General features: G+C 42.2%; 1 protein-coding gene across 2 annotated transcripts in view; it reads right to left on the bottom strand.

The window, feature by feature from the left end:
- The window catches only part of PLEKHG4 (pleckstrin homology and RhoGEF domain containing G4), a 1,592,954-nt gene that overhangs the window by 1,441,994 nt on the left and 134,671 nt on the right, over positions 1–16,289 (bottom strand). For both annotated transcript variants that reach the window (XM_085638629.1, XM_085638628.1), the window contains exon 3: positions 2,017–2,110. In XM_085638629.1, coding sequence (XP_085494755.1) covers positions 2,017–2,110 — 94 coding nt within the window. The remainder of the gene's footprint in view (positions 1–2,016; positions 2,111–16,289) is intronic.

Raw genomic sequence — 16,289 nt, forward strand, 5'->3', positions numbered from 1 at the left:
AACTCCCTCCCACTGTCTATCAAATCTTCCCTCTCTCTTCTTTCATTCAGAAAACTCTTAAAGACCCATCTCTTCCCACCCCTTTGTTAGGTTGCTCTGTATTCCGTTTTCTCCTTCCCTGTCTAGCAGCGCCAGGAAGCTTCGGCGTTAGTGCGCTTTACAAATGGCACCTCACATAACATAACATAACATAACATCATGGACAAGATATAAGGAGGTGTACGAGGATAGATTTGGGGACTGAACATCAACCCACGACTCGGGGAAACCCACATATGCAGGCAGCAAGCACCAGGCAACCTACCATTACACATGATAGCCCACCTCAAGTGTTCCATTTCATTTTGCTATTTCTTATAAGTGATGTTAAATATGAAATGTGATGGTTGTTCCAGAATGCAATGATACCTTTCACCTGCTTGCCCACCTCTGTCATCATGTGGTAACAATGATGTGCGACTATGTACCATGAAATGTAAAACTCCCAATAAAGAAATGTAAACAAAAAAAAATGTTTTAATACCAATTCCCGGACACAAATGGGGATCATTCATCTACTCCTTACTAAATATTATAACATGGCAGGGATGGACAACCTTGCCAACAGCAGAGTACCCAGTGAAACCTTTAACATTTTGAAATACGCCAGACTAATGTGTAGCTCTGCATTCTAAAGCATCTGAAACGTCATGCTTTTAGCATGCTCCCCACTGCTGTTCTGAACTTTTTGTCTGCAGGGTGAGAGTCCATGATGGGGTAAGGTGTTGTTCTTGTGTGGACATTCATAGCTGCCAAGTGTTCTCATGGCACTCTTAACCTTTTAACACACATCACAGTATATTCTGGGACTCAAAATTGTGCATTTAAACTGTAACTACACCAAAATTACTGTTTATTGCTTACTGTTGGCAATATTTGACAACTTAAATGTGCACAATATTAAAGATTTGTAACATTGAAAAGAAACTTGTTTGTTCGAGCATATTTACTTGTACATGTAACGTTTGTGATCAACAAAATGTTTGATAAAACACAATTAAAACAACATTGTAACGATGGACTCAAAAACTCCAGTAGTAAGGTGCAGTTCGGTAAAAAGCCACGATAAGCTGAAGGGATCACACATAAAAATGGGACACCTTGCAGTATCCTAAGAAATACATTTCTATTGCAGGAGCAAAGTCTCAAAAATTATGATCATAGTGTCCAGCACATTGAAGGTAAACTACTGCAGCAAGTTCAGACGCCTGTCAAAGCATCAAATATGAACTTTGGTATAGCAAAACCAATGCCTAACAGAGCTTTAAACAGCACAAATAGAGCAATTACGTCCTCACTCAGACTGAGGTCCAAGAAGCTGACAGGGTCAGGGGGTTGGGGGGAGGTCACAAATAATAAAGCAGGTGGGCTGCTACCTGCTATGCTGCTTTACAATTGTTCATTTACAAGGGATTTCAAATGTGACGATGTAAAACATTTCAAAAGGCCATCAATCACTGCAACAGAACAGGCCAAAATTCTAAATACAACTAGGAGAACTGAGCTCAACCCTAAAGTTTAGCCCTACAGAAATGAATGCAGTACTCTTAATGCAGTGACAAATGTTTACTAATACAACATATTTTGTAGTAGTTATACAACTCCTTATCCACTATAATACTGATCATTTCACTAACAACCATCATTTTTATCTTGGCAGGATGACCCTGAGACTATCTTCTGTTTGTCGACCTGTCTGACCTTATCTCTGCCACCACGCTTCTCCGAGGGATTTAGGAACCTTAAATTCAGAACTCCTGTCTTCCCTCTAATGAACACAAGTTTATACATTTGAGACTCACATTTCATCGTTTTTACAGTCTCATTTTCTCATGCCTTCTTCATACCAACCATGTGACAGAACTTTTCTCATCTTCACTATCTATATTTCACATGTCTGCTCCTCTGAAATGTTAAAAAGTAATCTACTGGAGAGCACCAGACACCAAAGCAATTCATAAAGTGCAAAGTCCTCACCTGCAGGATGTTGAAAGTCTTGAAGAGGGCTGGAACAGGTGAGCAGCGGCGAGCATCCACAAGTATGGTGAGACCAAGGGTTTGGCACTCTGGTCTGGAAGGGAAGCAAATGAATCTACTGATGATGAGGTGCCTAGGAAGGGCCATTATTGGTCTATATCACGTATTGGTCTATATCACTTACCACCCAACACCTGCTAGGATTCATGCTCCTTGGCATATCTGTTGTACAGCTCTTTATCGCAACACACTCTAATTTGAGTCCCTGTTAAATGTTTGGGGCTTCTGATCACAAGACCACTAGACGAAATGTTACCCCCATTAATGACTGTCCCTCTAATGTCAGTGAAGAATCAATCCACTATTTGAACAACTGCACTTCTCTGAGTACTGTCAAAGATTGAGGATTTGAAGGTCAAGTAAAAGAAGTCGTCTCCATGATCCAAAATATAGAACTAAAACAAGCACAAAAACACAGAGAGGTCATGCAGAACAAGGATTGTTATTCTATAGGAAGTGCTGAAACCGAAAGTAGAGAGAGAGCGGGCCCCCCAAGCTGAGAAATGAGAAGGAACACTGGTAATCATGACACCTCACAAGTGGCGATGTGAAGCACCAAGACTTATAAGCTACACTGAGCATTACCCTGTCACTGCACCCTAAAAGTGAGAGAAAAAGTGTATCACAAGATGACAAGAGAAGCTCTCAGAACCATCCCAATGGAAATGAGGATTATATTAAGAGGGAGAAGATCTTTCAACTAATGCCAGGTTCATGGTCAGGTCAGGTCAAGTAAACTTTATTTAGTAAATAAAAATCATACAAAGTCAAGAACCAGGTCAACGGGTTCATATAGTAGCCAAGGAGAGGAACAGTAGGCAGGCCTCTTAAAACAATCATGGACAAACGTATTGGACATTATTCATAAAGGTAGCTTGTTCTTTTGAATAATATACACTCCTGAGTACGTTTACTGCTTTTTAGAAATTCATTATTTATTCTAAAAGTGTATCTTATATTTCTTTACCAAACTGAAGGTCCTAGGGGCTATTCACAAACTACTTGGGCTATTCACAAAGGTAAACTTCACTTGGTGAGTAAATCTACATGTATAATTTACTTTTTTTGTTTTTAATATTGCAATGTGTCTGTTGTTTTATGGATATGTTTTTTATCCGAATAAGGTCATAAAATGAAATGAAATTAAATAATTTACTTTTTGACATTAGTAATCAGATCCATTGTTTGTGAATAGCCCCCAGGCCCTTCAATTTGATGGAACATGTAAGTAATACTTGTACTCTGATTTTGTGAATAGCCAACAAGTACCAAACTAACTTGAAAGTGTAAATTACTCAAAAGTGTGAGCTACCTTAGTAAATCAGGCTCTATATAATGTCTTGCTATTACATACAAATACAGGCATGAATATATGCTATTTGTATTTGTTTGCGCATTAAAGCCAGATCTATTGACTTTGCCAAAGCTCAGTGTCCCAACAGTAAAAGCATAAGCAGTATGAGATGTTGTCACTAGTTTCCTCGAGAGTGACCATCATAAGACTTCACTTCCAAAGACTGTTAGTGGGTTTACTGAAATATAAAAAGAAAAGAGCAGCTTCAGTTAATTTTACCTGTGCACATTTTGTAAACCATTTAATAAATGCAACAGTACTGGGGGCCGTGGCCACAACTCGAGGGAGATGACTGCTCAGGTGCATGCTCCGCTTGGTGACACTGTAACCACGCTGCATGCCATGCAGGAGCATGGATTCCGCACATCATGGACATCTTCGTTTAGCAGAGTGGTCCTAGATAAGAAACGCGCTGAGAGAGGGCCATAATACCAGCTCTCCGCACTGAGTTTTTGGGAAGTCCCCTGGTAGGACTCGACGCTTGCTAATCTGGCGGCTCCCGGGGAGACAACCAGCTGTCACGACTATTCCCATTTTGCAGAAGACGACTTGCTACAGGGAGCCTCCTACTCCAGATAAGTCTGCTGAATAAGATCGCTGCCACATATAATTATATTGACTATATTCAGGCATTAAATGCTAATTTTTGCAACTGTAGATGATGTTGGGCTAGGTTTGGTAGGATTCCTACTGAGGTTGTTTTATCCTTTGTACAGGCTTTTCTACTGACTATTTAAAAACCCTTCTGTATCTTGCAATATACTATCATAGGATTTCCTTCCCTACGTACTATATTAGTTCTCAAGGACTTTGCATAAAACGTACACTGTACCAGAGATTGGGCTACATTTTTAGTAGGATCCTACCATCAGTGAAGCTTTGTTATTTTATCATGCTTCATTCTACAAATAATGTACTGCTTTACTACCACTGTTGTTAATAGGAACAACTACAGCAGTTTGGCTCAAAGTTATACTTGAAAACACCAACTACAGCTATAATGGATCTGCTTCTTCAGTAGTACTGTGTCACTGATTATTTCAACCTAACAACATCTCGTCCCTGTCACAGTCTGCTGTTTGCCATCTATGCTATGGGCCACATGGGATGACAGTCTGCATACTAGCCTGATAACTGACAGCCCTTATAAGAATCAGAAAAAAACTTTATTCGATTTAAACACAGTATATCATAAAAGTGCGTAAGACAGCCCGTATCATCAATGCTACTATACTGGAAGTTAATATTCCAACCCAATTCCTTCTGCTATCTGAGTTAATAGTGTTCACAGCCGAATGGCTGAGCAAGACCCAAAGGTTTGATCAAAATGTAGTACAGATGAACCTCCATTTCTGGGTTCGCATATTAATCAAAACAGTACAGCTCATCTTAAATAGACATGATCCTCAAGAAACTAGAGGATGTTCAAGAACTGGCAAAATCAACTAAATTGGATACCAATGCGATACAATCTGACTTCATCATTCTGCAATTGGAGATTCAACAAATAGCAGAATCACTGAAACGAAAATACAATTAGTAACTTGGAAGACAAAAAAAAACTCTCATAGCAAGGGACTCACTGGAATGATGTCCACAGAACTCAAACTTCAAAAAGCAGTATTGGATTTGGAAGACTGAAACAGGTGCTGTAATGTATTAAGCTTTGGTATCCCTGAACAGGCCCACCAGCTTTTGCGCACCTTGACCAAGGTGAGCAATGCCTGCGAATACATGCTGCGAAAACAAAGTCTTGCTTCCCCGATTTAGATATAGTTGTATGGCCTCCCTGACCTGAAAACAGCAAACTAAACTTGGCTTTTACTTGTTGTCGAGCCAGCCACACTGACAGTTTCACTCTCAGGAGGAACAGGCAAGCAACCACCACCTAATGTCTGTCCCCAGAGGACCTGTGCGGATCAAAGCCTGGCAGACAGCGAATTCTTTGCTGAAATATGTACTAGCATTTGCCTGCCTGATTAGGGCACAAACACGCGTGACGCTAAGTTTACTTACAGCCATCTTGCCCCGAGAAAAATAATAAAGGTTTGTGTTGGGGGCCCTACTGGTAATGACAAAGGGAAGACTGTGGGGTGAGTGAAGAATCACCTATGTTTAGAAAAACACTATTGTCAGCAACAATTGTGAGTGAAGAATCACCTATGTTTAGAAAAATACTATTGTCAGCAACAATTGCGCAGACGCATTTGAAAAATACAGTAACATTACATGTAAGGTCATCAACAGGAGTACAATTGTAGAGCATTTACTTAATATTAGTGTAAAAGGAATAAAAAGTAAAAGCTCTGTAAGGGTACTGCTCTATAAACCAAAAGAAGTGTTTGTTTATTTACAAAAGCATTTACTTTTTTTCCTTTTCAACAAACGTAAAGTAATTTCTCTGTAGCAGTACTTCTTACAGATGGGGACCAGTGAATTAAGAGATTGAGGCCAGTCAAGATTCTGGTTTGAACCAAAGATAAACATTTCAAGACATTTAAAAAAGTGTATTTTTGGTTGAATATTGTGATATTTTTCACGTCAGTGCATTCAATTGTTTTACTGCTTTGAGTAACATTTATCAAAAGAGGTAGTTTCAGAAACTTTTATAAATGCACCGCCACCTAACAACGATGCCATCAGTGAAACAAGAGACTAGTCAGTTGTCATGTGCCCACTACAAGTGATCTATAGTGTTATTATAGAAAGGACCACATTGTAATCAATCCATAGACAAAATGAGGTTCAGTGAAAAAGCATTTGCTTAAGATCACAGAATTTGGTCAAGCAGGAAGCTGGAGCAGTATTATAGATTATTACAGCAAACACAAGAGAGATTTTTGTGTACAGCTCACATCCCGAAAACACATATTTAAAGGTGTTCTCATATCCGATAATGAACAAAAAAAGGCTTAGTGAAATAAAGCATTTGCCACACAATTTGGTCAAACAAGAAACCAGGATTGATCACTGATTTATTTCAGTATCACCCTGTGCAATTCACCAAGTAGATGGGTATCTATTTCCGACATCAATGGTTAATAATTTGTCGTTAAATCTTGCAGGATGAGATTAGAGCATAGTTGACAGACAACATGCTGTGTGATTAGGAAGGCATACGCCATGTTTTTTTCATGCACATTCCCATTTTATTAGGACATAACTATAAAATGTCTCAAAAATAAGGCATCGCAAAAACGCAATAGTCTGCCGTAAAATTCCCATTTTTATGCCGGAAAATTTCCTACTCCATGACACAATATCTTAGGGGGTCTGCCTAAAGGACAGGAAGGAAAAAGACCACAATGCCTGTATACGTTTTCTGGAAGCTTGGTTACTGAAAATGACTGGTCTCTATTTCAAAAAAGAATTCGAATTGGAAAGAGCTCATAGGGTTCCGGCTTATTTTCTGACACAAGGCAACCAACCAAGATCCATGATATGTAAACCTCCCAGATATCAACATACAGATTTAATTCTCCAACATATAACTCAGCATCTACCCGTCTGCAAAGCAAGTTAACATATGGGTTACATCATTCTAAACTCATTAAGGTATTTTGTACAATAGACACCTATTGGTAGAGCAATAATTAAGGTACCTCAGCTCATTGTCTTTTTTCCAGCCAGTTTGGAGTGTGAATGTGGCAATTAGTATATACTGTAGTAAACGTAAGTTTAGTGGGGTACAGTGGTGTACAAGCTAAATGTTGTTACGATAGTGCACTCTTAGTATATCTCTGGACAGATATCAGTTGTTCTAGTTAACAAAATTTGATGTTTTTGTTTACTGACGGAGCCTTTTCTCATTCTTTCTCCACATCACCATTCTTTATGAGAGGGGGTTGGAAGGGTAAATATGGGTGGGAAGGAGAGGTACGTTTTTTATGGTTGGAGTCTTTGAATATGACTGGCCTATTTTTATTCTATCTTCTTGTTTTACTCTTTGCTTTGCGAATCCACTGTTTGATTTCATCAATGATGTATCCAGATGTTCCAATTGTATCTTCATGTCAAGTTTAAGAATACAAATCATTTGGTGGTTCTCACAGCTGCTCTATAATTTGAATGTCTACACAGACTGGTTTGTAATTGACAAAGAGGAAGGCTGGTTTATTATGTTGTATTCTATATTTCATACTATAGATATGATTCTTCGTTGATCCCACATATCTACTATTCATCTAAATATGAGTTCCCTTAACACAAAAGGTCTTAACCACCCAGTCAAAAGATGTAAAATCATAGGATATATGTACAGATTGAAAGGGGATAAAATTCTCTTACAAGAATGTAAAATATGTCAAAAAGAAGCCTTATCCCTACAATCTAAATATGTGTGTGAAATACTTTGTTCTCCTGCTGATGGTAAGAAAAACGGTGTATTGATATCATTATCCAAAAGAAAAAATGTCTCAATTAATGCCCATTCCACTGATATGAAAAGCAGATGGATAAATTTGTAAAAACTTCATACGGATGAGGAGTTCTATATCATAAGCATATATCCCCCAACTGCAAATGCTCCCAAATTCTGATCAGACATTATTCAAGAAATTAGTTCTACTCCACTCAATGCCAAAATCATTTTTGGTGGCGACTTCAGCTTACTAATAGATCTTACACTTAACAGATCTTCCTGTTGTCACTTTAGAGACTCTCCAAAGCTCACAAGAAATTGCTTACTTTATGCTATAGATATAATCTTAAAGATACCTGAAAACTCCAACATCCTAATTTATCATACTACACCTTTTACTCGTCACCACACAATACATATTCTACAATGGACTATATTCTGCTCTCTAGGTCACACCTAAAATCTATTCATGAAACATCAATGCAACCTAGACACATCTTGGATCATTCCTGAATAACTCTGTCTCTTTTATGGGACTTCTCACCTTGACACCAAATTTGTGGAGACTCAATAATGAAATTCAACAAGGTCAAATACTATCAGACCACTCCCCTGTCTTCTGTCTCTGGTGCTACCATCCAGGGCTCCCAAACCCTTTCACTGGAGACTCCAGGTCTACTCTCTGTCAGACGCAGTCTTTAGAGACAGAGTGAAGACGACCACCGTGCAGTATTTTGACTAAAACAAAGGTTTGGTTGTGGCAGCCGGCCTGTTGTAGGAAGCCTTTAAAGCTACCATTTGTGGGCATGCATAGGACTTCGAGCTGGAGTACTGCAGTCGCTGCGCTCTGGCCTGAACTTTCTACACTACAGATGCTAGATAGGGCATAGGAATTCACTCCGCAGCCCAAGACGCTGGCGGACATCAGAATGCACTTGTCTGAATACGCTGAGGTAGCGGATCAAGAAATTCACTACCTATCGAAACGATAGGTGGTGCGGGCATAGGGGGAGGGAGGTCAGCCTGGGCGTAGTTTAGCAGCTACAATCAGGGGGCTTCGAGGCATTCCACAGACACTAACCATTACTACACCATACAGGACACATCACGAGTCCTGAGCAATCCTGCAGTGCTTTGTGGACTTTTATACTGAACTATATGGCACGTGCTCCTCGGCGACTGCATGTGAAATGGACATATATTTGAACGATAATGCACTGGCGTGGCTCTTGCCAGGGCAGCAAAAGTTTCTGTTTCAGCTGATAACAGTGGAAGAGTTTGGCGATGCCACTCACTACCTAACGGGAAAATGCCTGGAGGCGACGGCCTCACAGGCAAGCTATACAAGATGTTCTCAGACTTCTGTTAATACCCCACTTATGGAAATGTTTCAGGAGGCATATGAGAGCCAATCGCTACCTCCCATCCTGCGGGAGGTGCTGTTAATTGCACTACTGAAACCAGGTAAATCGCCTGTGGTGGTTCATTCATATCGTCCACTGTCATTAATTAATACGGACGACAAAATCTTGGTGAGAATGATCGCATCCTGGTTACACCCGTTATTGCCGTCTCTGATCCTGCCAGACCAGGTGGGCTTTATTCCTTCTATATCTACAGCTCACAATCTCTGCACACTATTCACTGTCATACATCAATTGAATCCATCACTGCCGGCTGAGGCAGTCTTTCTAGTTGCCGTAAATGCATTTGATTCTATACAATGGCCATACATGTTCACCGTGCTATCTCGGATGGGGATGCCACCAGCCATCCTGCATTGGATCCAATTGCTGTATGCGGACCCAGTTGCCCGTGTCCGAGTGAACTGCACAATTTCCTACCCCATTCGAATTTGTACGGGCAGGCAGAAGGGCTGTCTGCTCTTCCCGATCTTATTCATTCCGGCACTTGAGCCCATTGCTTGCATCATTAGACAAAAGTTCTTGTCTGCAGCCCTGCACTTCCGCCAACGCCCCCTGGCCATATCATTATATGCTGACGATATGGTGGTGTATGTAAGGGAATCTAGCAAGGATCTAGACCCGACGGTATGTGAGTACGTTAAATACGAATGGTACTCTGGTCTAAGGATCAAATGGACTAAATGTGTTGTTTTTCCTCTGAAACTGGCTACGGTATCTCATGTGCTAGAGTACCCGTTGGAGCGGTGCATGGAACCCCTGAAATAGTGAGGGGTCTGGATACAAGCGACCCAGAGGTTGTAATCAGCCAAAATTACGGCACAGCAGTTTCGAAGCTGCAAGACCAAAAAGCTTGCTGGATCCGCCTCCCCCTCTCGCTAGCAGACAGACTAGCAACTATTAAGATGATCAGGTTACCCAAGTTTCTATATCTTTTTATTAACATCCCCATTCCACTGAAACAGGATTTCTTCAAAACATTACAATCCTGTATGACGACTCTCACATGGGCCGGCAAACAGCCTAGGGTTGACTGGCAGACGCTCATGCGTCCCTATATCCAAGGAGGATTTGCCGCCCTCAATGCTACCTGGCACACACCACTGTCTTGTCGTATGTGCAACTGACAAATGCCTTCAAGTCAGTTGTCGCACTAAAAAGCACGACTAGGTCATGGCAGGCACTTGCTGCGTGCACACACACACACGACTCCACTATATGCTCCGTCATTACCTCTACTGCCCCATCCATCCCTATCAGTCACAAAGGAGTCATGGGCACTAACCATACTGCAGAAGGCAGGAATAGGAATTACGGGTGACCCCTTCCCTGCGGGATCCTTTCTCACACTCACAGCGTTTGAAGGAAACCGAGACTGCAGCCACCTGCAGAACTTTGTATACTATAGACTGAGAACAGCTATTAAAGCGCTATATCCATCCTTCACCCAAGAGCCGCCCGTGCTGCACTCCCTACAGGCCTTACTCCCATGCACAGATCAGAAAAAAACATATCACTAAATTATATAACTCCTCACAAGGGTAACAAGGTGGGTTCACAGACACTGCCAGGGAGAAATGTAACGAGATCTTAGGCACCCCATTAACGTAGGCGGACTGTGAATTCTGTTGTGTCCTATGATACAAACACATACCCAACCCATTTTAAATATCTGCAGCAGGCCTATTACTCCCCCTCCAACTACACAAATTTGGGCAACGAGCAGAGTCGACATGTGTGCGATCCAGGGCTGCTGAGGCACATTTCTTGCATTTGGCATGGACTTGTGGCCTGGTGGCCTTGTAGTGGACGCAGATCACACAGACCATATCAAAGAGGGTGGAGGAACAGATAGATTGCTCCCACAAAGTGTGCCTGCTGGGCCTTATCAAATTGCTCCAGCCTGCGATGCTCAAACTAGTAGCAGTGTCACTGCTAATGGCTAAATGAAGAGTGTCAATGTGTTGGGGAGGGAGGAAAGCGCCGAGACACGCTGATTGGCTGCACAACCTAGCATATTGTAAAGCTCAACTTGAAACCTCTGCCGAAGAGTGTCCACCACCATCACGGCCAAGAGACTTTTGGGGTCCATATGTGTCCTATATGCTGGCCAACAACATTGACTAGGGTAATTCACTGGACTATACCAGTTGAACTATGTGGGGTAGAGATCTGGAGGATCTTTCTGAAAAGATCAACAAAATTTATTCTACCTTTACCTCCTCCCATATCATTACCCCATCCGACAGCCCTGACGAAAACTCGCCTACATCCGACAAAGATAACGTCTATCTAGACGCAGGCAACTCCCCATGCCTAACCAACTTCCAACCACTCTCCAAAGAGGAGGTGTTAGCGGTTCTCAAAACAATCAAATCCGGTTCTCCTGCAGACCCCTGCCCACATTTTGTATTTTCAGAAATCGTGCCAACACTCTGCCCCCTCATCACCAAACTTTTTAATCAGTCCCTCACCTCTGCGTCCTTTCCAGAATCCTGGAAACACGCATCTGTAACCCCCCTCTTGAAGAAAGCCGGATCCGACATCCTTAACCCAGAGAACTACAGGCCAATTTCCCAGCTCCCCTACCTCTCCAAGGCTTTGGAGAAAATGGTCAACCTACAACTGTCCAAATACTTGGAGGACAACTCACTCCTGGACCCCACCCAAACTGGCTTTAGAGCAAACAACAGCACCGAAGCAACGTTGCTGGCAGTGTCGGACAGTGTCAGATGCATCACAGACCAAGGAGGATCTGTGGCTCTGATACTGCTAGACCTGTCAGCGGCGTTTGACACGGTATCGCACGAATGCCTACTAAAAACCCTCCAGAGTAAAGGAATACAAGCCACAGCGTTAAAATGGATCAAATCATTTTTAAGTAACCGCACCCAAGCAGTGCATATGGGTCAATTCCATTCACAACCCCATCCCATTGGCTGTGGGGTCCCACAAGGGTCCTCACTAAGCCCCACTCTCTTTAATGTCTATGTCTCATCTCTAGCCGACATTGGAAGAAAGTGGGGCATCGGCATATGTTCATATGCCGACGACACACAGCTGATAGTGACTATGGACGAAGGGTTGGAAACAACTAAGAAAAAACTACATAGTTGTCTCTCTGAAATGGCAGAATGGATGAGCAACCATTGCCTTAAACTCAATGCCGGAAAATCTGAAATATTACTGTTCGGAGGAGCCAAACTATCATGGAACGATACGTGGTGGCCATCGTCACTGGGAACAGCCCCCACCCCAAAACAGTACGCCAGAAACCTTGGCATCATGATGGACGACGCACTGTCCATGAAAGACCACGTACGCAAACTCTGGGGCAAAGGCTTTGCAATCTTGAAACTCCTGGCCAAAATCTTCTCTTGGATCCCATTGGACTGCCGGCGCACAATCACCCAGGCCCTTCTGGTCAGCCGCCTGGATTATGGCAATGCCTTATTCGAAGGGATGAATGAGCAACTGTTCTCCCGCCTACAGGTCTTACAAAACCAGGCAGCCAAATTGGTATGCAATAAAGGCAAACGAGATTCGGCATCCGCATGCCTAAGAAAACTCCACTGGCTACCAATGCGTCAACGAGCCACCTTCAAGATACTTTGTCACGCGCATAGAGCCCTCCACAAAACAGGCCCTACAATCCTGCAAGGTAAAGTCGAATTCTATGTTCCAAACAGGAACCTAAGGTCCAATAACTCAGCCCTGGCAAAATCTAAGCGCATTTTCAGGGCAAGGACGGGTGGACGAGCCTTTTCACATCTGGCGGCCAAAAGATGGAACGAGCTACCCATGGATCTTAGACACACTACTAACCTTCTACAGTTCCGGCAAAAACTAAAAACCCACCTCTTTCCAAAAAACTAACTCCCTCTGCATAAATCTCAATAGTCCCCCTTTTTCTTATAGCGCCGTGATATCCTATGGGATGAGTGTCGCGCTTTATAAATACCAGAAATAAATAAATAAATAAATGTGGGAGCAATGGCAATGTTTTTATCTATCGGGATGATATGCCAGAGACTCTTGGTTTTTTTTTGCTGTACGATTGAACATCTGAAATGAAAATAAACTATATTAAAAAAAATATATTGATTGTAAAATGTATGCGAAACTCTTAGCATCCATATTAAACCCACTAACACTGAACCATATTCTCCCTAATGTAGAAGGGGTTGTCAAACACAACCTCTCTAGTGACAACACAAGACTATTCTCCCATGTAATAGAAAAGGTTCATTCAGCTTCCACGCCAACCGCGACCATTGCCTTGGATGCTAAAATGGCCTTCGATAAGGTATCCTGGACATTTTTGAAGGTGCTTCTAAATAAATTCTGGTTGAGAACAGACTTTATTAGGATGATAACGGCTCTATACAATAACCCTTCTGCCAGAATCTGCCTAAACTGCACCATTTCTGAGGCATTTCCCCAAAAATAAGGCACTAGACAAGAGTGTCCACTATCTCCAATAATGTTCCTGTTAGTGTTAGATAGAACCCTTACTTTATATGATCAGAAACAACAGTGGTGAAAGCAGCAGCCTATGCTGATGACATTTTGCTTTTCACATTAAGGGCCTCATAACGATGTCAGTCGGAAAGGCCCAGAATGGCATTTGGATTTTCCTAACCCATGTCGAAACCCATGTTTCCGACCAACTGATTACGATAGAAGGTAACCGTTCGGTCTTTCCGACTCTTTTCCGAATCGGTCAGAGCCGAATTGCACAGCTCTACGGACCGCATTTCCAACTGACGTATTATGATGTCAGATTGGGACAGCCTTTCTGAATCGGTCTGTCCGACATGGAACAGCTGTCAGAAACTGACTTTGGGGACCGTAGCAGGCTCCCCATCACCCTGAGGCCTACGGTTGGGGCCCATGAGGGTACCCAAGGGACACCTCTTTACAACTATGCACAGTGTGGCAGGCACCATGGGGTTCCTGCAACAGGGTGCAAGGTTTTCCGCAACCACCCCTTTTTTCAATGGGAGCCTATGTTGTCGGTCGCAACACAGGCTTCCATTGAAGTCAATGGGGGACCGACCCAACGGTGTTCAGAAACATCCTAATCGGTCGGTTGGACTCGCCGAATCCGAGTCGGTCGTAACTGATTGCAGCAAGGAGTCGGTGGGAATGCTTTCCGACCTACATCGTAACGAGGCCCTAAATACGTAACAATCCATCAGAGCACTATCTCAAACCATAACCGCATATTCAATATATTCTGGGCATATGCTAAACAAAGATAAATCAGAGATTATGGCCTTAAAAAGTCTGGAGGTAGTGTAGTGCTAAGCGACTCCGGTGTAGCTTGGCAAAGTAAATACTAAAAACACCTGAGTAATGAATTTAACAATGATCTATCTGAAACAATAACACCAAATGAGCAATTAGTGCTAAATAAAATAAATAAACTCTTTGGACACCTAAATTCCTTAGCTAGTGGGGACAATAATAATTCTGTTCACTCCCATGATTAACAGAAAATAAGTAAGTAGGATTCCTGTGACCATGTCTGATGATTTTTCCAAAATCAGATGCCACTCGCAGAGCTTTTCTATGGAATAATAAAGGAGCAAGAATATCTCGAAAGAAGCTTAGACTCCCTAAAGATCTAGGAGGAGTTAGACTGGCCAACTTCAAAGATTACCGAGCAGTTTTTTTATTCAACCAAGTGTCAAAATGGTTAAATAATTTTGCTCCCTATTGCCCCATTTACTTTGAGATAGAAATTCGATCATGCACGAAGCATCTTCCACCTCATATTTGACTTCCTCCTATATTACAAGCCCTCATTTCATGACATTAAAAAGCAATTTGATATGTCGATTAAAAAATGGAAAACAAGCTTTACTCCTCAGGACCTGCCTCTCTTTGGCATAAAACATTAAGATTCGTGGTCAGACTGTTGCTTGGCATGAATAGATTTCAAAAGGTATTTTCATGGTAGGCCAACTGGGGTCAAGGTCATATTCCATATCATTTGCTACTCTGCGAATATCTATCATTAAGAGAACATAGAACCCTACCAATATCCAAGAATGAAAACGGCTAATTCATAAACACATTTAACTCCACCCTTTCTATTGTTACTTTGATCTGTTAGGGCCCGATTAAGATTGCGGAAGGCCCGTCACCGCCAGCCATGCGGTGGCAGTCCTTGCGCAATCGGACCGCGATATTCACTCCGCCGCATTACAATGGCGGAGGGAATCGCGCACGGACCATGCCGGACGCAAAGACCGTCCGCCAAAAGCAATCTCACAGATTGCTTGGTGGATGTGGTGCCTGCCACGTAGTGCTGTGAAATGCACAGCATGGCATTTTGACATTGAGGACGGTCCCGGTTTACACCAGGATGGGGGACATACTCCAGTCCGTTCACCATCCTAATGAGCCCCTAAGTTGGGTAAATCAGTATATAAGCTTGAAATGAGAAGAAGAAGATGCATGGGATTCACTGACTCTTAACTTGGCCTTACCATTTAAACATAAAATAACTGCCTCTTCAACACACACAAAGCTATTTGAATTAAATAGGACATATTGCACCCCTCAAAGATTACATAAACTCAATGTTCCTGAAAACCCTTTGTGCTGGAATTGCCATGCTATTAATGGTGATCTCATATGTTGTATAACTGCTCTAAATAAAGTACATTTTGCTCAGATATGTTTCGCTTTACTTAGGACGTCTTAAATGTACATCCTAACAAGACTTTCTTGTATTTATTTTGAAAGTTTTAAAGTTTTAAATAGCGCAAACATGACACTGAGGGTATCAGTGCGCTTTACAGTTTATGCATCAAGAAGGGTACAAGCAAACAGAACAGAATCAACAAAAACGACAAATTCACAGTCTAAAAATGTCGGAACATTCTCGTGAGCCAGGCAGCTGGGCCACAAATCAACGGCTCTGGCCCCAGAATCAGATGGAGAGGCCATACTGAGGCAAACATTTCTTCATCAGGAGCCCTTTGACTTCTTTTTTGAAGAGGACCGTGGAAGGGTTCACCCTGACTTCGGGGGGGAAGGGAGTTCTTCCAGATCCTCGGAGCCA

This window comes from Triturus cristatus, chromosome 12, assembly GCF_964204655.1.
Source record: "Triturus cristatus chromosome 12, aTriCri1.1, whole genome shotgun sequence".
NCBI classification, from domain to species: domain Eukaryota; kingdom Metazoa; phylum Chordata; class Amphibia; order Caudata; family Salamandridae; genus Triturus; species Triturus cristatus.